This window comes from Megalobrama amblycephala, linkage group LG19 (genome assembly GCF_018812025.1).
Source record: "Megalobrama amblycephala isolate DHTTF-2021 linkage group LG19, ASM1881202v1, whole genome shotgun sequence".
Taxonomy (NCBI): domain Eukaryota; kingdom Metazoa; phylum Chordata; class Actinopteri; order Cypriniformes; family Xenocyprididae; genus Megalobrama; species Megalobrama amblycephala.
Window position 1 is genome coordinate 40,287,440 of NC_063062.1, and position 23,713 is coordinate 40,311,152.

Below are 23,713 nucleotides of genomic sequence, written 5' to 3' on the forward strand. Positions count from 1 at the left end.
GAAGGCATTGACATAATTATCATCCACTTGTCAAGTAATTAAGACATTAGTTGGCCTTTTCAGAGCACTAGGAGGATACTTGTGTTCAGTCGCTGCGGTCGATACGCGGCGTTCTGTACGAGCAGCAGAATCTCAGCCACGGACAGAGCGTGATGATGAAGATGAAGATGCATGTACAGGGCTAACAAATCTATGATATATACCATGGTATTAAATGATTGCCATTCATGCACCATGGCCCATTTCACGCTTATAACAGCCTGGACACTAGTCAAATACTACAGTGTATGACAATAATATATTAGCAAAAAGATGATTTTGCAAGATGTCTCTTCTGCTCACCAAGTCTGCATTTATTTGATCAAAAATACAGTAAAAATTGTGATATTTTTATAATGTAAATCAGCTGTTTTCTATGTGAATATACAGTAAAGTGTAATTTATTCCTGTGATCAAAGCTGAATTTTCAGCATCATTACTCCAGTCTTCAGTGTCACATGATCCTTCAGAAATCATTCTGATATGATGATTTGCTGCTCAAGAAACATTCATGATTATTATCAATGTTGAAAACAGTTCATATTTTTGTGGAAACTGATATATTTTATTTTTCATGATTCTTTGATTAATAGAAAGTAAAAAAAAACAGCATTTATTTGAAATAGAATCTTTTGTAACATTATAAATGTCTTTACTGACACTTTTGAACATTTTAATGCATCGTTGATGAATAAAATTATTAATTTCTTTCTTTGAAGTCTTACTGTCCCCAAATCTGAAGCAGCACAACTGTTTTCAACATTGATAATAATCATAAATGCATCAAATCATCATATCAGAATGATTTCTGAAGGATCATGTGACACTGAAGACTGGAGTAATGATGCTGAAAATTCAGCTTTGATCACAGAAATAAATTACACTTTACTATATATTCACATAGAAAACATACTTCACAACTTTTCAGATTTTCCTGTATTTTTAATCAAATAAATGCAGCTTTGGTGAGCAGAAGAGACACTGGACTCGACTGGTAGATGATGTTGCTTGAGAAAAATCATATCTGAACACACGGCTTTCAATGCCATCAATGGAACCAGATGGTTAGTTACGACATCGACCAGTAGGGGCTAATGGGGCCATTCTAACCAGACAAACCTTGACACACACACACACACACACACACACACACACACACACACACACACACACACACACCTGTTTTTTCTCCTATGAAACAGTGTCTTATGCAGATCACTCTCCCTTCAACAACCTTGTAATTCAGTAATCGGGCCACAGCGTTTGATAACAGAGCTGACCAGCACAAACATCACGCCTCACTGACCGCAGCAATCAAACGACAGCTGAAATCGTTAGGCGGACGACACCCCTCCTTTTAATTAGACGTCCCAGAAGCTGCGGTATTTACCAGGATTGATGAGTCAGTTGCCTGTTGTCCTGCTTTGATAGGCAGTCCGTGAGCATGTTGATCAGCTCAGCAAGAATGAGAAGGACAGAAACAACTGCATGTCATTCACTAACAACACAATGCAGAAGATAACCAGACAGCGAGGACATCTGCGTGCAATATTCACATTACATCACCGTTTGAAGCATGCAGTCTGCGCTTGCATCATAACCTGAAACGCACAGGCCGCACCTCACAGGTGAAGGTGTGTCAGGAATGAAGCGCAGAGGAAGTGTTGTGAACGAGTTATGATCGCTCTGGCGGACGTCCACGTAAACAGACAAATTGCTGCCATATGCGGTTGACAATGTTACGCAAATAAACTCAACACGCGTGAACGTCCACGGCATCCGAGCACGTGTTCGTGAGCATGTGTGCAGCTCTCAGACCCTACAATCACTACATCCACTCAATCTTTGAGTTTGCAAAACATTTAAAAATGATCAATAAACTACAGGTCACTGAGGGTCAAGTTTGAGATTCCTGAATATTTTGCACAAGACATTTTGAAATGAGTGTTGATTTAAACTTTATGAAAACTTTTATGCAAAGTTGTAAATGGAAGTTGAATTGTGTATTAAAGTGTTCCTGTGTGTTTGATCCTGAACGATTTGATTCTCATGAGGGACGTCATGCCATCTTCTGGAGATGATGTTTTCATTTACACCCCAAAATATAATATATATAGCGCACATTGAGCACCATGAAGGACTCTCCAATTCCACACACTACTAAAAACCATCAAAAACATTATGACTAAACAAAAGCCCAATTTTTTCCCGGATGCGGTCACTCCAGCAGCTCAGAGACGTTTATGGATGTTAACAGCAGTCTAGTCCGAACTCCGAGCCGGGGATTGGGTTTCTGGATGTCATGATAACAGTGTCCTCCCTCATAACCGTTGAGGAACACATAAAACAACTCGTCTGACCGGTTCTGACGCAGACCTCAGATACTAAAGTGCAGCTTTTACCTTTACAAAGTATGCCAGAATGTGTAAATCCTGTTACTGTCAAATATTTTCACACTGACGACACTACGGTAAATGTTTGCTTATTTTGGTCATGGAATAACCTTCAGAAGAACACACTACAGCTGCATCTGTGTGTTTAAGAGTGTAATTACTATTTTGTAGCTTTTTTTTTATACTAAAGTGTTTTATTGTTGTTCTAGGTCTTTTTTTTTTTTTTTTTTTTTTTATGTAACATTCTTGGTTAAAGAAAATTTAAATAAATAAAATAAAAAAATAAATGTTTAATAATAAATGATAATGTTTAATAATATTTAATAATATAAAAATGTAATGATTTTTAAATATTTAAAATAAATAATAAAATGTTTATAAATATAAAAATGTTTTTAAATTGTGCATATACATTTACAAAATTATAAAAAAAAATGTGATCATAAACAAAGTTTTTACTAAAACTATTTAATGATAATTTAATGATAAAAAAATGTTATTTAAAAAATTATAAAAATTGTACATTTTTAAAAAAGATATAATTAAAAAAAGAAAATAAATTAAGGGTTAAATGGGTTAAATGATTAATTAAAAAAAATCTTTTTAATAAATCTTTTTATTAAACAAAACATGTTCTTTATTTATTAAATTATTTAATTATTAAAAAAATATATATTTATTTATTTATTTATTTATTTATTATTTTTTATTTATTTATTTTAATTTTTTATATATATTTTTTTTTTTTAGAAAAAAATAAGTTAAAAACAAAACCCATTTTCTAACAGAAGTGATGCTCAGTGTATGTCGGTGGCGAGCACTGCTCATCATGTACCTGTGGAGGTGAGCGCGCACCGGTCTTACCTTCTCCTGCTTGCCGTTGCTGTTCTCGGGCTCCGCGGGTGGAGAGCTGGGGGTTTTGACCGCGGTCACCCCGCTACTGCTGCCCGAACTCGAGCCGCTCCGCTCGACCGTCTCCACCTTTATGAGCCGGTGCTTCGGAGACACGTACTTGATGTCCGGCGAGCCCGCGGAACTCAGTCCGGTGGAGAAGGGCACGTTTCCCCCCGGCGTGTACGGATCCTCGAAGTCCAGCTCCTTCTGGAGTTTGTATGCGGTGAGGATGTCGGGCTGAGCGGACATTAACCCGGTGCCCGGCTGCTGCTGGAGGTGGAAGGCTGGAGGACTGGAGACGGCGGTGTGGAAGTGTCGGTAGTCCGGTTTCGGAGGCGCGGGTGGCGGGGCTTTGGTGGTTTTGAAACCCAGGTGCTCCTTGAACCATCTGGCCATGCTGCCAGCGCATTGCTCAAAGCTCAGATAATGAGATTTCTCCAGGCTCTGTCCGAGTGCTGTTGCTCCGGCAGCGTGAAATGATCCTGTTCACTTTCTGTTTGGAGAAACTCTGCGCGAGAGCGTGTGTGTGTGTGTGTGACAGCTGAGCGACTGCTGAGATATACTGGGAAATTCTACCTGAGAATACTCACTGCCACCTATCGGTGTACTCTGCCATTGAAAGGCACAAGAAAGCATTTTTTTCTAAAAACACTGTCATGGCATGAGCTCAACTCGTGGATCTGAAACTGTGCCGGTGCGCAGTGACAGTGTGATGATGTGCATGCTGATTTCTGGAGTATTCGTGCAATATTGCACGCTATCGTTGTACATGCATCACACTGTGTACATATTTTTGAATCCATTTGTTTTGTGCAGACTGTGGATATACAGATTCAGCACCTGAGCCAAGAAAATGTCTTTGTATTTCTACACTTTAGACTGCAGCACCCTGTTTCTGAACTCTTTTTTTTTATTTTATTATAGGTTGTTATACGTCCACCTGTCCCTTATTTTCTTAAAAAGCTCAAATCTGGGTTACAGAGGCACAATGGAAGTGAAGTGTGTTCGAATTTACAACTTTCTAATGAGACCTTACATGATAAAAGCCTTTCTTGAACCTTCTTAATAAAACATCCCAAGGTTCATTCTTCAGGTCAGCAGAGTTTCTCATTGTGCGTCATTAAAGTGTGCACAAGGTAAACATATTTTCATGATGTTATCACAAAATTTTTTCTTTTGTCAAATCAACTTAGATAATTAATGTGGTTCAGATGGCATAATATTTTGAGTTTCTTTTGATTAAATCAATCACCTTCATTGTATTAACTCAAATTTTTAATTTCAATGAACTCAATTTTAACCCTCAGGTGCTGATCGTGCGTTGGTCAAAAATGACAGAATTTGTATTTTATTTTATTATTTCAATGAAATGAATGTACTATATTTTAATTAGATAATGTTTTTTTATTTAATATTTTGTATTTTTAGCGGATTTTATGCTACTACATTTTATTTAAGCTATGGTTATAATCCATTTATTTACTTTTTGAGCACAAACCTGAAAATGAAATTTCCAACTTAAACGGTCATAAATCTTGACTTAATTTTGTTCTCTTTTCAAAGACAACACTTGACAAATTATTGTTGAGTGGAAAAAATTAAAAAAGTTAACTTAAAAGTTACAGAATTTTATGTTTATTATGAAAAATGCAAATACAAAAATACTATTTTCAATTTTTATATCAAATACATATTTTCAAAAACACGTTTTACTCTAAAACTGCAAGGAAATCAAAGCCATAAATCCAAATTTGAGCTTGACATCAGCTTTCAGTAAGATCTCCCATTCATTTCTAATGCGCTCATTTTAGACTTCTCTAACTTCTTTAGAGAAGCACAAGTGTGACTATTTTTTTCAAGACCATTTAACCTTTTTGAATCATGTTCACATAGCAAGTGCCAAAACCTTTACCAAGTGTGGTACTATCTGATGAAAACATCCTAAAAAAACAAAACGTAAAATCTTTCAGTCAAAAATGACCAAAGATCACCAGAGGGTTAAGGCAACCAGATAACTTTAAGTTAAACCAACAATTATTTTATTTTATTTTTTTTTTTTAAGAGTGCAGTTACCTGGAAAGCATTTGAAAGATCATTTTGGAGTGACAAATCCAACCCAATTCAGTCCATCAATAAATGAAACATTTCTAATCCATTCAAAGTTCCTGCTTCAGAAGTTTAAGACAAGAAATGGAAGAGTATTCACAAATCCTGTCAATTTCGAACCTTGGCATACAGTAAACACAGTCCATTTGTCTTTGTTCTTCAGAAACGAACAGGGTTTTCACAGAGAAACACACACAGTATACAGACACACATTAGTTACGAGAGCCAGGGACACTGTGCTGTGGCTTTTTATGAAGTAATATCTCTTTTTAATACCCGTGTCCTTCAGGACAAAAGCGTAGTATGTAGCAATCAGTTTAACCCTCGACGGCTCCTGAGAGAGATTCACATTTAATTTGCTTTCTTTGATTCCCTGTCACAGTAAATCATCCAGAAATGAAAGACTACGGACCCAAATTTAGAAACAATTACATGAAATTTGTATCATCATTTATTGACATTGTTGCAGCATCAACAATTAAATACATCAGTTCATTCATAAAAATATCAGAGCAAAATTACTATTGATCATGCAGCCTGACAATTTAGAATGATAAATACATTTTTTTTAAAAAATATGGGATTAAAAGTATAATTAAAAAGATTCAAGTGCCTAAAAACTCATTAAAGTGCCTTAAAACAATCAGCAGAGGAGTTTGGCCACACGCTCGCCGGAGAATCTGTCGTTCTCGCAGACTCTTGAAGACACCTTCACGTACTTCCTCTTCATCTCATGCAACTGAACAGAAGAACAAGGATGTTTCAGCGGAAGGAATCAAGCACTCAACATTCCCAGGATTCAGGACGTCCATCCATGAGATTCTCCTCACCTTTCCTTCCTCAGTGACCGTCTGCAGCGTGCGAACGGCAGCCTGCATCACCGGAGCTAAAGTCTCCTCGTCGTAGCCGGTGTAATGCTGCAGACTGACGCTCTGCCAAACAGACATGATCAGGAGGAAATCCGTACTTCCCTAAAAGTCAGTTTAACACTCAAACATGGCTGAATATGATGTGAAACGCAGTCTCACCCAGTCTCCAGAGCCCAGAATCCGGAGCGACGCCGCAAACGCAGCCGCTGCCATGAGGGACGGAGGAACATGGATGAGCTCGTAATCCAGCGCTCCGAGCTCCAGGAGGAACATCGCCAGCTCACGGTCCCTCGGACTCGCCTGACATCCAGCAGCAAGAGGGAAAAGTTATAGAACGCATGGTTCAAGTAAACACCTTTTCCTGGGAAACAGCTGGGCTGCATCCGGAATCACATACTCTATTGAGGAGGTACTCATTTTGAGTATTTCAAATAACTTTCTATTCATCAAAGAATCCTAAAAAAATTAAATGCATCACGATTTCCACAAACATGAACTGTTTTCAACATTGATCATCATGAAGTATCAAATCATCATATCAGAATGATTTCTGAAGGATCATGTGACACTGAAGACTGGAGTAATGATGCTGAAAATTCAGCTTTGATCACAGGAATAAATTACACTTTACTATATATTCACATAGAAAACAGCTGTTTTACATTGGAATAATATTTTGTGATTTTTACTGTATTTTTAATCCAATAAATTCAGCTTTGATCACAGGAATAAATTACACTTTACTATATATTCACATAGAAAACAGCTGTTTTACATTAGAAAAATATTTCACATTTTTACAGTATTTTTGATCAATAAACGCAGCCTCGGTGAGCAGAAGAGACTCTTTCATAATGAATGATAGCGTATAAATCAGCACAGCGACTCACTTGGCCAACCTTACAAGCCCTCTGTAGGAAGTGAACAGGGCCGGGTCTCCCGAGGCTGTAATTCAACCTCTTCAGAACGATCCGCTCCATCTTCCGTATGTCTCCACAGGTGAACGCGCCGTCCGTCACAAACGCAAAGTCTCCCACTGTGGGCGGATAGATCTCCTCATACTTTGACGCGATCAGCATTGCGGTCACACACACCAGCTGAAAATACTTCTTGGGCACCGGGTTATTCTTTAAAAGAGGAGTTGAAAAGACAAATATCAGAACCTCATTCGCAGAAAAACACATCATGTGTTAGTCACTGAGGGCAGCTTGAGGCTCTAAAGAACAACATTATGAGCATTATTGGCATTTAAAGGGTGGTTTGAGGATCACACACCTGAAGGAAACGGTCGATGATGCCGACGCTCATGAAGAAGGTCTCCTGACGCAGTTTGAACTCTCGCTGCACCTGCATGAGCCAGTCGATGGCAACCGCACGCATGGCTCCGCTCACCTCTTGACCTTCCAGGTAATGCGGTTTGATGGCCATCGTAACCTGGAGGAAAGATGCACTGAAGCAAAACTAGTAAAAACACATCAAAGTCAAAACAAGCTTGTAAGACACGGTCACGAAGCTCAATTAATCAAGATGACGACCATGAGCATCACATTCTGTCAATCGCCGCTTTAACTCCAAGATCTTAAGTGATCTCAAAGCTTCACACTTTAAAGGATGTTCACCCAAACATTTAATTGGAGGAACACAAACAGAAGTTCTGAAGACATGCAGCTGAACGCAAGAACACAAAAGCTATGAGAAATCGGGACTGAAGCCTTCAAGAACACAAAAGCTGTAGTTATGTCTCTTTCACTGTCCATGTCTTTTCAAGCCATTAAAGTCACCATGATATCAAAGTGGACATTTCTTGTTTTTCGATGATTTATCTGTGCACATCGTTATTTTTTAACTCTTTCCCCACCAGTGTATTTATTCTTTTGAAGCTGCCAGCCACGTTTTTGATCATTTTCACAAATGTAATGACACCCAGAAAAATGTTTTGTACGAATATCCGAACATGCAATATATCAAAAGAAAGAACAGATTTTGTTCATCAATGTGTGCAAACAACAGAAGCAGAGTCCAAATGTCAGTTTCAGTGCAGCTTCAAAGAGCTCTACATGATCCCAGACGAGGAATAAGAGTCTCATCTAGAGAAACCATTGATCATTTTCTAAAAAAAAAAAATAAACATTTATACACTTTTTAACCACAAATGCTCGTCTTGCACTGCTCTGTGATGCTCCACGCATGACGTAATCATGTTGGAAAGGTCACGCGTGACGTAGGCAGAAGTACCGATCTAGTGTTTACAAAGAGAATGTCAAAAAAATAAATAAATAAAATAAAGTAAAAGTAAAACAACGATGTCAGACGATTTTGAAGTAGGAGGAGAAAATGAGGAGTTTTTCGCTCTACGTCACGCGTGATCTTTCCAAGATGATTACGTCATGTGTGGAGCATCACAGAGCAGTGCAAGACGAGCATTTGTGGTTAAAAAGTATATAATTTTAATTTTTTTCAGAAAATGGTCGATGGTTTCTCTAGATAAGACTCTTATTCCTCGTCTGGGATCATGTAGAGCTCTTTGAAGCTGCACTGAAACTGACATTTGGACCTTCAACCCGTTGAACCCCAGTGAAGTCCACTATATGGAGAAAAATCCTGGAATGTTTTCCTCAAAAACCTTCATTTCTTTTCCACTGAAGAAAGACATGAACATCTTGGATGACATGGAGGAGAGTAAATTATCAGGAAATTTTCATTCTGAAGTCAATTAATTAGGGTGTAATCTGCCCCGTATCCCATCCCATCCCTTCACCTCGAGCTGTTGTAAATAAGCGTAGATATCCTGCACATATTCGCTGCACATCTGAGCATCGAGAGCATCAGCAGAATCCACATCTGGAATGATGTTGAGCAGCAGGCTGGAGAAAGCCTGAGGAGCAGCGGCCGGATTCTGAAGATGTTCTGAGTCCAGAATCGCTTCATCGGTGTGTGGGACCGGATGCTGGGAGTCAAACACAACCAAAACATGAGCTTGCAATAAAAGCATGCATCAATCTCTGTGACCCTACAAGATCTGCACTGGAGCACATTCACCTTGACCGGCTCACACAGCCCTGAGATCTGCTCATCATCTGCTGCGCTCTTGGCTCTTGCGTTCTCCTTCTTCACACGTGCAGCTTTTTGTCTCTAATAAAGGAAAAGTTGTTTCACAATCAGCAGAAAGGAAAAGTTCTGGGATCAACAGGGAAATCCGCTACCTTTGGCTCTGCAGCTCTGTGAAGACCAATCAGATTAGACGCGTTTCCTAAAGGAGCTCTGGATCGGAGAAAATACGGCGCTGAAGCCTTCTCCTTCCCTGAAGCGAGCCTCGAGCTCGCCTGCGCGGAGAACCAGTGCAACAAACTTACATATCGATGACTAAATATTTATTAATATATAATATTTCATATCGAATAAAAAGTGCTGCTTACTCGTGTAATTGCAGGCGACATTGTTTTTCTCCCGAGAATAAAATTAGAACACGAATAAAATCTAAAGTTCATAAGCGAAAATCTGCTTTTGAGCGACACTAATTAACATGATTGACAGCAGCTGATTTATTTCGCGTCTTTGCTTCAACTGAGCGCGCGCACTGCGCGTGACTGTGACGTTATATACCCTAATTACCCCAACAATATAGATTTTTTTCTTATATAAAATGTTTATTAACATATTAACAAGTTGTTTTGATGGTTGAACTGCGTTGTTATGATAAGAGTATTGTAATTAGGCATTATTGTTATCTTTATTATTTTAGTGACAACATTCGTTTGGTTGTTTTTAATAACACAGTTTATCTGTATAAAACTCACTGTGACACATCCTCAACATCAGCTGTCCATCAAAACATGTTGAATCTGAAAATGAAATCAGCAAGAGTGTTTGGCAGCTCTGAGCCACAAAAGAAATGACAGCAGGAGTCACAGATGACCTTTATATCTATATCTATATCTGTATCTGTATCTGTATATGCCTATATGTGAGAGTGTGCAGAAGATGTGCTTGCCTGCTTTATGTTTCATAGGGTAATCTGAAATAGAGATACAGCACTTATTTACTCAAACAAACCACACCTGAGACTGAAGGAAATGAAGTCACACACACACACACACACACACACACACACACACACACACACACACACACACACACACACACACACACACACCTTTAGAATAAAATAAAGAATGCACTTTTCAGAACTTTTATGTTATTTTTCTTTTGCTTTTTCCAACAGCCTCAGATGCCATTATCAAGCGAATGTTCTCAGAATGTTCTGGCAAGGTTCCCTCAAAGTTATGAACAAACGTTCTTCCAGCCTCTTTAAAAAAAATCTGTTAAATTCACGGTAAAATAACGTATTTCATCAACTGATATAATGTTAATTTACCAACCTAATGAAGTACTAATATCTGTTTTGTACCTTTATAATACACTGACAGTCACCAAACACAGTGGTGATGAGAGACACATGATGAATCAAAGTTCATCACAAGCTGAGAAGGACAATACTAACATATAGAAGGTGCACACAGTGTCATTCACACACACACTAAACACCATCATGGTAACATGCATGAAATTTTAAAAATGCAATAAACATTAATTTAACAACATTAGATGTAACAAAAAAACCCTAATGTACATAACTGATTAGAAAAAAAATGAGAAAAACTAAGAAGAAACAGAGTTATTTCAACGAAAATATATCAAATGTGAAGTGTGGGAATGTCGATTTACGTTTTTTTTACTGTAAATTTTACAATGAATTGTTATTTTTCACTTCCAAAAACTGAATTTAACGGTATTTTACTGTAAAATTACATTAAATGTACCGTTAGATCTATTACAGTTATTCACCGTATATAGTACGGAAACTTTCTGTAAACCATTTGACAATATTTCACCGCAGCATTTTTACAGTCTTTTACTGTTAAAAAAATTATGTTTTCAACGTTCAGACAACATTCAGAAATGTTTTCATAATTTAAAGCATTAGTTCACCCAAAAATGAAATTTCTGTCATTATTTACTCTCCCTCATGTCGTTCCACACCCGTAAGACCTTCGTTCATCTTCAGAACACAAATTAAGATATTTTTGATGAAATCCGAGAGACTCGTCCATAGACAGCAATATAATCAACACTTTCAAGGTCCAGAAAGGAACTAAAGACATGGTTAAAACAGTCATGTGACTGCAGTGGATCAACCTTAATGTTATGAAGAGATGAGAATACTTTTTGCGCGCAAAAACAAAACAAAAATAACGACTTTATTCAACAATCTCTTCTCTTCTGTCATTATCTTACGCAGGTGACGCAGTAAAGGCTTCTGTGTTTACGTCTCAATGCCGCCTCAGTATTGGCCAAAGCTGGTCACATGATCAGCACGACACACACACACATGTGATGCTGACGCAGGAGCCGGCCAATAACGAGTCACGTTTTGACCCTGGAAGCGCTGGACGTAAACAACGTTTGAGAATGACACAGAAGAGAAGAGATTGTTGAAGGTTAGTACCTTTCTGGACCTTGAAAGTGTTGATTATATTGCTGTCTATGGAGTCATAAACCTCTCAGATTTCATCAAAAATAACTTAATTTGTGTTCTGAAGGTCTTACAGGTGTGGAACGACATGAGGGAGAGTAATTAATAACAGAAATTTCATTTTTGGGTGAACTAACCCTTTAATAGCAAAACACATTTTTCTTAACAGGGACAGTCATTACGTCACTAAATCATCTCATATTTCCCTCATGAACTTTCCGAGTGTGAAAATATTCTGCATCCTTCAGGAAAGAGGCTCTCATTCACAGTGAGGCTGATGAAGTCTGTATCACACAAACACCATGAGTCTGATAAACGCAGCGGACCTTCATTCCAGCGATGATGACTGACTGATCTTCATCAATAATTACACAGTGATATTTAAAAGTCCATTTGAATGTTAAAGCAGTTCTTCTGCTGCAATCTTCTGGGAAATAATTCACATATTTACCGTTTGAAGTCATTTTCCCAAATGTCAGACGGAAAAAATAAATAAATAAATAAATGACAAACTGCCGAGCTGGATCAGATTTCCTAAAGGGGAATGAGGATTTTGGCTATCTTTATGTGCTCCAGTCAATCTCAGCGCTTCCATATCTGTTCCTAATTCTTTTATGGTTTCACCTTTTCACCTCTCCATCTTTTCTTGCTTTAAAGGCTTTCTCTTCCGCTCGCTCTGACATTTCACTGACGTTCCTTCTTGAAAGTGCTCTATGAATATCCAGTTTCTCGTCTCCTTTTCCAATTGTTTCTTGCCAGACTTTCTCTGGAGTCATTTTAACCCTTGACAGCTGTTGGTGTTGTGCATCCACATCTTCCTCAGCTGCGTCTGTCTGATGAAGGAGCTCTGGATCTGATGATCTGAAGACACTGAAGTCTGGAATGGAGTGTACGAGGTTACGAGTATCTCAGTTAACATTTATTTTGTTTCAAGTAACAGTTTTTTATGGTTCACAATAATAACCTTTCACCCACTGTTTTTCAAATACTATGTATTCAGACATACTTCTGTGTGTGTGTGTTTGATAGAGATGGATCTCTGCTGTTCGCTCCAGTGTTTAGCCCCTCAACAGCCTCTGACAAATGAAACACACAATCTCTCTCTCTCCTCTGTTCTCCACGTCAACACCTCAATCATTATTGCAGCGGCACCGGTGTCGGTCTGACATCACTCCATCGGCCTCACTGTGACGGACAGCTTATATAGCAAACATCTGAAATGACATGAAAACAGTGTGAGAAAATAAAGAATTTGCAGTGATGGTTCAAATGGACTGAACATAATAAAATGGCTTTTAGTTTTGCTACACTGTAAAAAAAAATCCCAGTAAAATTTACGGTAAAAAACCGGCAGCTGTGGTTGCCAGAACTTTACCGTAAATAATATAGTAGCAACGTAAAAAAAATCTGTTAAATTCACGGTAAAATAACGTATTTCATCAACTGATATAATGTTAATTTACCAACCTAATGAAGTACTAATATCTGTTTTGTACCTTTATAATACACTGACAGTCACCAAACACAGTGGTGATGAGAGTCACATGATGAATCAAAGTTCATCACAAGCTGAGAAGGACAATACTAACATATAGAAGGTGCACACAGTGTCATTCACACACACACCATCATGGTAACATGCATGAAATTTTAAAAATGCAATAAACATTAATTTAACAACATTAGATGTAACATAAAACCCTAATGTACATAACTGATTAGAAAAAATGAGAAAAACTAAGAAGAAACAGAGTTATTTCAACGAAAATATATCAAATGTGAAGTGTGGGAATGTCGATTTACGTTTTTTTTACTGAAAATTTTACAATGAATTGTTATTTTTCACTTCCAAAAACTGAATTTAACGGTATTTTACTGTAAAATTACATTAAACGTACCATTAGATCTATTACAGTTATTCACCGTATATAGTACGGAAACTTTCTGTAAACCAATTGACAGTTTTTCACCGCAGCATTTTTACAGTCTTTTACTGTTAAAATCACGGTCATTTTTTACAGTGTAGATATATATATATATATATATATATGTGTATACTGTATGAGTCTTATGCTCTGAATCTACATGCAGGATTTCTCAAATTAATTTCCGAAGAAGGATGAGGGAGATGAAATGTCTTTGCTAATTGCTCACCGCTCGTTTTAATCAGCTGCTCTCTCATGTCTGCGGTTATAAAAGAAACCCATCAGAGTAACAGGGAGAGTCAATGCAGGACAAATCAAAGAGAGATTGTTTCAATACCTCAATCGTTTCACTGAATGGAGAACAAAACATTTCAGATGAGATCTCGTCTAATTGTTCCAAGACCAAATTATTTGATCGATGGCATCCAAAGTAATGTCCTAAGTTATAAGGACTTTTTAAAGTTGATATTCCATTATGTTTCCTGAACGAAAGATCAATGATATTTTCCTGTAGATTTTAAGATGGATACACTGCAAAAAATGAAGTTCTTCCTCTGTATTTTTGACTCATTTTCCAGCACAATTATCTAAATGTTCTTGAATCAAGATACATTTACTGGAGAAACAGCATGCCATTATTGAGTCTTGTTTATTGTCAATAGATTTTTTTCTGAACCCACTGGCAGATATTTGTTATTGTTTTAAGCTTAATTCTGATACATTTTTGAGGAAACAATACTTATTTTGCTTCTTAAGTAATTGACTTAAGAATGTTTAGAATGAAACATTCCCACTGAATCAAACCCATGACCTTGACGCTCTGCCACAGAACATCAACCTGTCGATGAGCCCCTGTTGTGTTTGTAACTCTGATTCCTCTCTTTAGGGCTGTGAGATGTTGAGCGTCGTTCTTCCCGACGCTCCATTTTATTACACTGTGGAGTGATTACTTCCCTGGGTCGCCCTTGGTTAGATACATATTGATTAAAACGCTGAAGATACGAGCTGAACACACACACACACACACACCTTGTAAATCCCCATATGCTTGTGCTGTTAATTAGAAAAGTAGTATATTTTCATAATGGAAGGCCACAGAAACGAGGACTCTGAGAAGCCGTTGGCTGATTTTGTGTGTAATCTGCTGTTGATTCACTGACACTGTCACACACGTTGTAACAGGCTTTTCTCTGCAGCATTAGTTGGGATTGCTGTAGTAATTATTTTGGCAGTTTCTGGTCTACATGTGCGGTGGAAGCTGGCGTTCAGAGATTGCAGCAGGCAGTGCCGAGAGACATGTTTGCAGCAGGCAGTGCCGAGAGACATGCCAAAAGAAGGCATTCGATTTTCCTCCTGGAGACACTGTGAGAATATAAAGGATAATCTCAGCTAACAGGGAACGTTCTGGCAAAGTTATGAACAAACGTTCTTCCAATGTTAGCAGAGCATTTGTTCAAAGTTATCTGGTCTTTAAAAATGTTCTCAAAACGTTACAACATTATTTATACATTATTCTTCCCCCTGAAACATTTTTTTGAATGTTCTTCTAACATTTTTAAATGTTACTACTTGTTTCAGAAGATTCAAACGTACCCATAATGTTCGAAGAATGATAAAATGTAATGGAACGTTAGTTCACCCTAAAATAAAAGTTAAAGAGCATCTATTTTGCCCCTTTCACAAGATGTAATATAAGTCTCTGGTGTCTCCAGAATGTCTCTGTGAAGTTTCAGCTCAAATATCATTTATTATAGCTTGTCAAATTTGCCCCTATTTGGGTGTGAGCAAAAACACGCCGTTTTTGTGTGTGTCCCTTTAAATGCAAATGAGCTCCGCTTTCCAGAAGAGGGCGGAGCTTTAACAGCTCAACAACAACAAAGCTGGAGAATCTCACGCAGCCAAAATGAGGAAAGTGTTCAGCCTTACATTGTTCAAACCGGAGTCGACACTGATGGAGAGACTCAGGAAGAAGTTACAACTTTTAGACGTTTCTGAATGGTTAGTGGATAAATTGATGTAGTTGCTGTGGAGTTGATTCAACTCATCCACTAGCATGTGCCGTCATGTTCATCTTTTGTGTTGAATTGACCCTCGTTTGTGAAGCAGTCCGGCGTAAAATGACGGCATGACAACAACACTCTACTACAACAACTCTTCCTCTTCTCTAAAGCAGCCCAACATGGCCCCGCCCCCTTTGTTGCGTGTTCTCGGGGGCGGGGTTTATGTAAATTTTAGGGTTAGTGATGTCACTAACCCAGGAAGAAGCTCCTTATCAGCCGTTTGTCGTAGTCCTTCTGTAAAAGAAAATATCTCTCTTTGCATTGAACTTTGAGCGTCGTAACTTTGCAGATGTTGTTTATGATCAAACAGCAACATTACACACTAACTGAACTTAAAAAAGTCAAATCATAATCAACCACCGCTTTAAGTCATCATTTACTCACCCTGGTGTTGTTCTAATGCCGTATGCTGATCACAAAAGGAGAATTTTGTTCCGCTCGCACTTCTTCATGTAATAGTGACCAACATCAAGCTTTAAAAAACAAAAACACAAAAGTGTCACAGAATGATCCCATGCGACACGTATCGCATATTCCATACACCTAACTCAATGTTAAACAATCAACAGTTTACAGTCTTTTACGATCATTTTTTACAGTGTAGGCAAATAAGAAGGTATTTTTTCTTATTGTTTTCTCTCTCTAAAAGCATTACAGCACTGTGTTATTGTACCTCTGAAAACACACAGCCTAAACTCACACAATAACATCCATTTCAGGACAGATTATTCTAGAAACATACGCCACATATTTCCCATCGCAGTCCAATTTCTCATCTGAAACCATTTCAAAACAATCACTGATCTGTGTGAAACGACACATGAAATAACGCATGTGTGATTGCTGAGGCACAGAGAGTCTTTAGGCTTTGTTCTGATCATATTAATTATGTATTGAGCGTTCGCTCGTGTTTTAATGTCCTGCCTGGGTGACTTTCTAGAACCTTTGTGATATATCAATACCTTGTTTGTCTTTTAATTAGGTATCGATTCGTTGTTATTAAGGTGATTATTTTTGCTTTTTTGTCCGTGTGAGTGTGGAGTAGAAAGAACCCGTTAAAGATTTGCTATTTATCATATAGAAAGTGTTTGTAAAAGCAGTGCTATCTGTATATAGTCTTTAGGTTTTGATTGTTTCTCCTCTAGCAGTGCCTCCATGTGCTCGCAACCAGACTGTGCAGTCGAAAACAATGCCATTTTAATGAAAATAACATCAAAACTGCAACATTTACTTTCTAAATGCATGTTTCTGATTCATTGGTGTGTCTCTTCTCTTCTCTAATGATGAGGGCGGGGCAACCTGTCACTCACATGAGATCCACCAATAGCAAACCACAACCATCCAATCAATTCCGCACAGACAAAATCAAGCCCCGCCCTACATTTGTTCTTGTTCCAGAAGCGTTTCATGAGGATATACGGAAAAATAGGGAAGAAAAGATGAGCGCAGCTTCCGACTTTAGAGTGCCTTTCTGCTGTAGACTTAAAAAGTCACTATATAATACCAAACATTTACCAAAAAATTTCACCTGACAGTTAAAAATATTTGATTTCTGGGGTCAGTAAACTGGAAGCCATATAAAAGCTTTGAAGTGGTCACTAGAATCATCTGAAGATCAAATCATGAGTCTATTATCCAGAGAAAATCACCATGACAACTTTTTCGTCATTGCAATTTTATATTCACTGCTATGGAATATAAAAAAGACATAGACAAAAAAAGGAAAAGTGCTCTTCAGCCGTGTGTGTGAGAGTCAGAGACAGACCGTGCCCTGCAATCACTGGCCTGTGAATGATAAATAAGTAATTTCCTTGTGGCTTGTCAAGGCGAGAGAGCGGATCCGGCCGACTCCATGTACGCGTGGTTGTCGGAGGATGATTAGACGCTGAGGATGATGGATGATGGTGGGTGAGACTCCAGGAGCCACAGACCAGCTGCCAATTCACCGCAGAGATGACCAGCGCGAGGCTCATTAACCTACCCGCACAGGCTAAACTATTTATCACGACATCTGTAGATAAGAGCGGTGATTTTTATGTTGCTTGCTCAATTTCACTCCAACACGCCACCGACTAAATATGGCTGTAGTGGCGGCTCATTTTCTGAGAAGACATTACGGGCTCGATCGCTGTATCAGGAAGGGCTGCTTTAATGCACTTTTCACACCAGGATCTCGGAGGGCAGAATTGGAGCACTTACAGATCATTTCATTCCTCATGCATACAGTATGCCACATGAAGTAGTCTGACGCTCAATCAGTGCCGACTGTGCCGGAGCCCATTTAGCAGCTAGTGAGCTGGCTACTGAGATACCTTATTTCAGCCTAAATCTAAAGCAGATTTGCACAGCATGAAAGTAGAAAATAATCTCAGAAAGAAATCATTTAAGATGGTAGAAAACATGTTGATTTTATATATATATATATACGCACTGATCAGGCACAACATCATGATGACCTTTGGTCCCACTTTTGCTGCCAAAACAGCCCTGACCGGTCGAGACATGGACTCCATTAGACCCCTGAAGGTGTGCTGTGGTGTTGTTTTTGGCGGCCTGTTTTAATTTTAGTTTTAGTCTAGTCTTTGTGTCAAGCTGTCATTTTAGTTTTTATTAGTTTTAGTCTATAGTGTAGTATACACTCAAAAAAATGAACTTTCACTGTTGTTAGTTTCACTCATACCATCCTTGTTCACATTACTTAAAAAAAATCATGTAACTACATGAACGTAATTTAACTGCGTTGTTTCTACTAAAATTGAGTATTGTCAGCTTTACTTAGTAAGTGTTTGTTCAGTCAACTTAACATTGCTGTGTGAAACGCACACATTATTGTTGACATAACTAACTGTGCAGTGGATCCGTAGTTCCCAGCATGCTTTGCAAGGGACTGCATTAGGAGAGTAAATTTAGGGATTAAAGTGTTATTTTATGTGTTTTTCGGTAAAGGGAAAGATGTTGTTAGTTTATGTTAGTGTTTAATGTTCAGTTTCTGTAATGTTTTTGAATTTTGTGGTTACCATCATGCAGAAGAGTGTCGCCTGTGTTTAGGCTGTGCGTACTCATATACGCGTGTTTTTAATCCTGCTCTCAATTCAATTGAGTTTGTTCAATTAGTTATTTTTTGAGTGCATTTTGATATGTTGTATCCTTTTTATTTAAATGATTATTCAAAAAAAAAATGTGTTCACCTTATGTAATCAACATAACATTATTAAGTAAACTGCACATATAAATATTATGCAACAGTGACATTCAAATGATTTGTATTTACTCAAAGAAATTTTGTCAGCTTTACTTGATTTTCTTTTGTTCATTCAACTAAATCATTTTTTTGTACAAATTACTCAATATTGTTGCGTGGAACCACTTGACACTTATTTTTTAAGTAAATCCAACAATTCATTTTTTTGAGTGTATATATATATATATGCATAAACACAGTGTATATCAATATCGATATATATATCCAAGTAATACATGAGTCTTCTTTGAAACACAAAGTTAAACCTGACTCCTAGTTTAATTTAAGCCTCAATTTAGTCCTGGAGTCGCTCTAGTCTTCCTCCAGGAAATCATCTTATTAGACTCTGGACTAGACTAAGTCTAGGACTATTTTAAACCATGACAGAGAAAGCAGATTTCTGTTATTCTGGTTTAAAGGACCATTTTATTCTAGGACTACGCTTAATCTCTGTCCGGGAAACCGCCCCTAAAAGTCTGAGCATTTTAGTCTTATTTTAGTCAGAATTATCCATGACTATTTTCATCTAGTTTTAGTTGATGAAAATTGTATTTTAGTCTCTTTTTAGTAATGCAATTCTATTTAATACAGTCAATAGTCAAAGTACTGAGTAGTATAGACGAAACCAAAATTTTCTTTTAGCCAAACCCATTTCAAACAAGGTTATCTTATTATATTATTGTTACCTTATAGATAACATCTTATAATGCCTTGATATGTCTCGTAACCCTTTAAGACCTGAAGGCTTTTTTAGAGGTGTTTTTTTGTTTTGTTTTTTGAGTGACATACACAAAAGACTCATAACTCCAAAGAGAATCAAATGGTATCATTTGACAGAACACTTTTCTAAAATGTTTTAGAAAATATAAATTACATTACATTTGGACATTTTCATGCTGAAAAACTGCTGATAAAAGACAAAAAATATGTATTTTTTTTTAATATAATTTTTCATTTTTTTATTTGCCATGGAATAACAGGAAGGCAATAAGATCAGGAAAAAAAAATCATTTTTCATGTGAGCTGCATCTGGTTAAAATTTTGTGGTAATAGCATAAAATATAGTTGAATAAAGTGTTATTCATTTTTTTCACAGCTAGATGGCGCCCACAGGCAGTAAACTCAGGTTTAGAGGCACTTCTCAGCAATCGTTAGGAGTTTTTCAAAATGGTTAGATGCATTAAAAAGCTGAGTTTCTAAGCTTTAAGATGATACCTATTTTGTGTTATTCTGCGTCTGCGCAGTGCGATCTGATGCAGCTCCAGAAGTGAGACACAGGTAACAGAAAAACTGCAAATAACACGACTAAACGAGACGAAATAACGTTACAACATTTCGTCTCGTCTCGTTTTGGTCAACGAAAATGAAGAGACATTTTAGCATAGTTTTTATTTTGTAAACCACATTTAGTCTCGTTTTTATTCGTCAACAATATTGCATTATGCATTTAATTATAGTCATCGTCACATGACCAGCATTTACGTTGCGTCTCGTCTCATTTTCATCACGTGATAAAGGTTCGTTGACGGCGATATTTAGTCATAATTTTCATTGACGAAAGCAACACTAGTGTGCTGTGGTATCTGGCATTAAGACGTTAGCAGCAGATCCTTTACGTTTAGTAAAGTTTAGATTGAGTAACTTACATTTTAGTCACGATATTAGTTACTATTTTAGTTTTTGATCCACCAACTAAAACGCCCCATGCCTCTGAACAACACATAAATGAGTGAAAAAGTAAATGAATCGCTCATTAAGACAGTCACTTGACGCCACCTACTGGTGTATAAATGTAAACTTCAAAAGGAGTCACTGAAAAATACTTCAGATAGCCAGAGAAGTGTTGTATTCTGATTAGAATAATTGTTAGCATCGAAACCCATTGTGAGTTGCATACTCGGTAGACTCAAATAAATCACTTATGGGGTTCCATTTCTGTTAGGATGCAGTCTTAGAAGGCAGCTCCCTATGTAGGCAGTAGACTCAAAGAAAGCTCACTAGGTTTTGGAACAGAGTTAATGTGTTTTCAGTGGCTGATGTTCATTAAAAGCATCGAGCGTCACTGTGCTGGAAATGACGAGGTCTGATGAGAAACACGACTCTCCACACAGGCCTGTCTGTCTCTCTCTTTCTCTTTCTCAGACACTCAGAGACAAGAGCTCACGCTGTTTAGCAGTCCAGTGAGTAGGCAGTGTCATGGTCAGGACGCTGTGATTGAAAATAATTAGCGCTGGGTGATGGAATGAGTCCGCCGGGACTCGTTCCAGCACAATATATTTAATTGAACTAAATGATACAGGAGAATAAATCAGCCGGCCATATCGAGATGTCCAAGAAATAAAAGAGCCAGACAGAAACTCGGCAGAGCATTCAGCTGTCATCTGCTCAGGACACCAGTGTGTGTGTGTGTGTGTTTCTGTGGGTTAATTGTCTTATCTTCACATCTCACCAGCCCAGAAAAGATCCGATGAGCTTCTCAACGACAGGGTTTTTTGTAAAGGTCAGGATCCTCAGAGATGGAGACAGCAGAGCCAGAGTCAATTAAGAGGTGGATGAGCAGCATCTGACAGACACACACTAACTGAAGCTCTGGATGTGATGGATGAGCGTTTCTCTTGGTCAGAAACAGTCACATTTATTTATGTTTTGTCTTCACTTGCACGCACACATGCACACACGCACACACGCACACACGCACACACACACACACACACAGTGTATCGCACTTCAAATCTTAAAAGTATATTTTTAAAACAACTATACCTGAAGATGATAATTAATGAAAAATATAGCTGCAAGCAGCAATTAAGGGGCCAAGCTCAAAAAAGGCACAACAAGTCATGCCAGCACATCTGGGAGCATCAGACCGACTGCAACGATGAGCAATTAAAGACATCAGTTTTGGCAAAATGACTGAAAAATCATAAATGCAGTTTATAATAATGATTTAATAATTTATCACATTTGACCAATAGGTGGCGCCGTGACTAAATTGGTGTGTGTGTTCAGAGTGAGGTGACAATGACACTAGCAAAGTTTGGTGTCACTATGCCACAGCTTTGCAGAGATTCAGCTTGAAGAGTCGTTTTTGCATCATGCCTCAACTTCGTTGCTGCGAAGAATATAAAAACAGTTTGACGAATAGACTTGAATTCTATAACTTTATGTTGGGACAGTCTGAAGATGATACGATTCGATTTTGCTGAAAATCGGATTAACAGTCTAGGAGGAGTTTGAAAAAGTAGGTTAATATAATCAAAAGTTATTAGCATTTTTTAAAATTTCATTATAACTTTTGACCACAAGGTGGTGCTGCCCAAAACTTTTTGAATACTGTGAAGGCACAGTGGCGAAGACACATACCAAGTTTCGTAATGATACGCTAATGCATTCATAAAATACAGCATTTTAGCACAAAAGCAAAAATAGCCGATATGGAAAAAATTGGATATCATTCGACTCTGCATGGCGCCCCGAATCTAGCAAGATTTATGATTTTTGGACAAACCATTCAGAAGTTATAAGCAAAAAAAAACATTTTTTGTATCTCCGTACCAGTAGGTGGCGCTGTGCCAAAAGGATGCATGCCTGTGATGACACGCACCAAGTTTGGTCTGAATATGATAAAGCGTTGCAGAGATACAGCCTTGTGTCTATTTTCACAAGCACTAATTTGTTCGTGCATTTTTCAAAAACAGTTTGAGAAATCAACTTTTTGTCGGCATGGTCTGAAGATGATTGGTTACATTTTTGTGAAAATCGGTGTAACGGCCTAGGAGGAGTTCGAAAAAGTATTTTTTCCAGAATTTCAAAATTTTCATGATGGAAAATTATGAAAATAATTTTGTTTCAAGCCATTATGGTTCAAAAGTTCTTAGCATAAATTTGAGTGCAACTTTGGACAGCTGGTGGCGCTAGAGGGACTGAGTTAGAGACTCCAAATTTGCTATGGTGACAGTTCAGACTGTCCTCTATCTGTGTGCCAAATTTCACGACTGTTACGGGGCGACTGAGATGAGAAACATGCAGATCCATGTGCAAAGCTTTATTCAAAAACATAGTCTAAACAGGCAAGGGTCTGACAATGGCTTACAGGTATATAGAGGGCAAGACAGAAGAGTAATCCGACAAACAGGCGTAGATCGATCAACGGCGAACGTAATCCAAAGGTTGAGGCAAACGGGACATTCATAGACAGATCATAAATCCAAGAGAATCCAGTGCGACAAGACGAGAGAAATCCAAGACAGACGGATAATCAGGAAACAAGACGTGACTAGACTTAGACAAGAACTAGAAATATTAACTAGGACGGGGAACTGGCTCTGTAAAGTAGCTACATTAAAACAGCATTCACGCTAAACAATACTCAGCCGTGACAGAGAGAAAAGCCCTGTCCAAATAATGTGGGTATTTGGATAGGGCTAAAGTCCATGGCTTATGTAGGGTGTGTGATTGGCTACAGCCATGTGTGTGTGTGTCAATCAGTGCAATGCATGATGGGAAATGTAGTCCGGGGTGAAGTGCAACAGTTAGTGTGGTGCAAGAGTCCATACAAAACAAAAGACCCAGAACTGGGATCATGACAATATTTTTCTTGCATGCGGTTCTATGAGCTGCCATAGACTTCCAGAGCGGACCGGAAGAAGAATG

General features: G+C 38.0%; 2 protein-coding genes and 1 long non-coding RNA gene across 6 annotated transcripts in view; all 3 read right to left on the reverse strand.

Moving 5' to 3' along the window:
* The window catches only part of zgc:158464 (uncharacterized protein LOC791139 homolog), a 129,137-nt gene extending 125,273 nt beyond the window's left edge, over positions 1-3,864 (reverse strand). For all 3 annotated transcript variants that reach the window (XM_048168493.1, XM_048168490.1, XM_048168492.1), the window contains exon 1: positions 3,297-3,864. In XM_048168493.1, coding sequence (XP_048024450.1) covers positions 3,297-3,722 — 426 coding nt within the window. In that variant the 5' untranslated portion in view covers positions 3,723-3,864. The remainder of the gene's footprint in view (positions 1-3,296) is intronic.
* Positions 3,865-5,865: 2,001 nt separating this feature from the next.
* On the reverse strand, positions 5,866-9,878 carry LOC125254637 (G2/mitotic-specific cyclin-B1-like). 2 transcript variants are annotated; one of them, XM_048169342.1, is made up of 9 exons: positions 9,718-9,878; positions 9,505-9,624; positions 9,366-9,433; positions 9,060-9,252; positions 7,577-7,735; positions 7,192-7,428; positions 6,461-6,601; positions 6,263-6,364; positions 5,866-6,171 (listed from the first exon to the last, which is right to left on the reverse strand). In XM_048169342.1, exons 1-9 carry the CDS (start codon positions 9,787-9,789, stop codon positions 6,076-6,078), a joined length of 1,188 nt encoding a protein of 395 aa, XP_048025299.1. In that variant the 5' UTR covers positions 9,790-9,878; the 3' UTR covers positions 5,866-6,075. The 2 variants fall into 2 exon arrangements, with proteins under 2 accessions (XP_048025299.1, XP_048025298.1); XM_048169341.1 differs by having other exon boundaries at positions 9,060-9,248; positions 9,341-9,433.
* Positions 9,879-11,914: 2,036 nt separating this feature from the next.
* On the reverse strand, positions 11,915-23,453 carry LOC125254417. Its single transcript, XR_007181658.1, has 4 exons — positions 23,154-23,453; positions 16,204-16,292; positions 12,841-13,048; positions 11,915-12,711 (listed from the first exon to the last, which is right to left on the reverse strand). It is a non-coding gene; the product is annotated as an uncharacterized LOC125254417 (long non-coding RNA).
* Between the last annotated feature and the right edge of the window lie 260 nt (positions 23,454-23,713).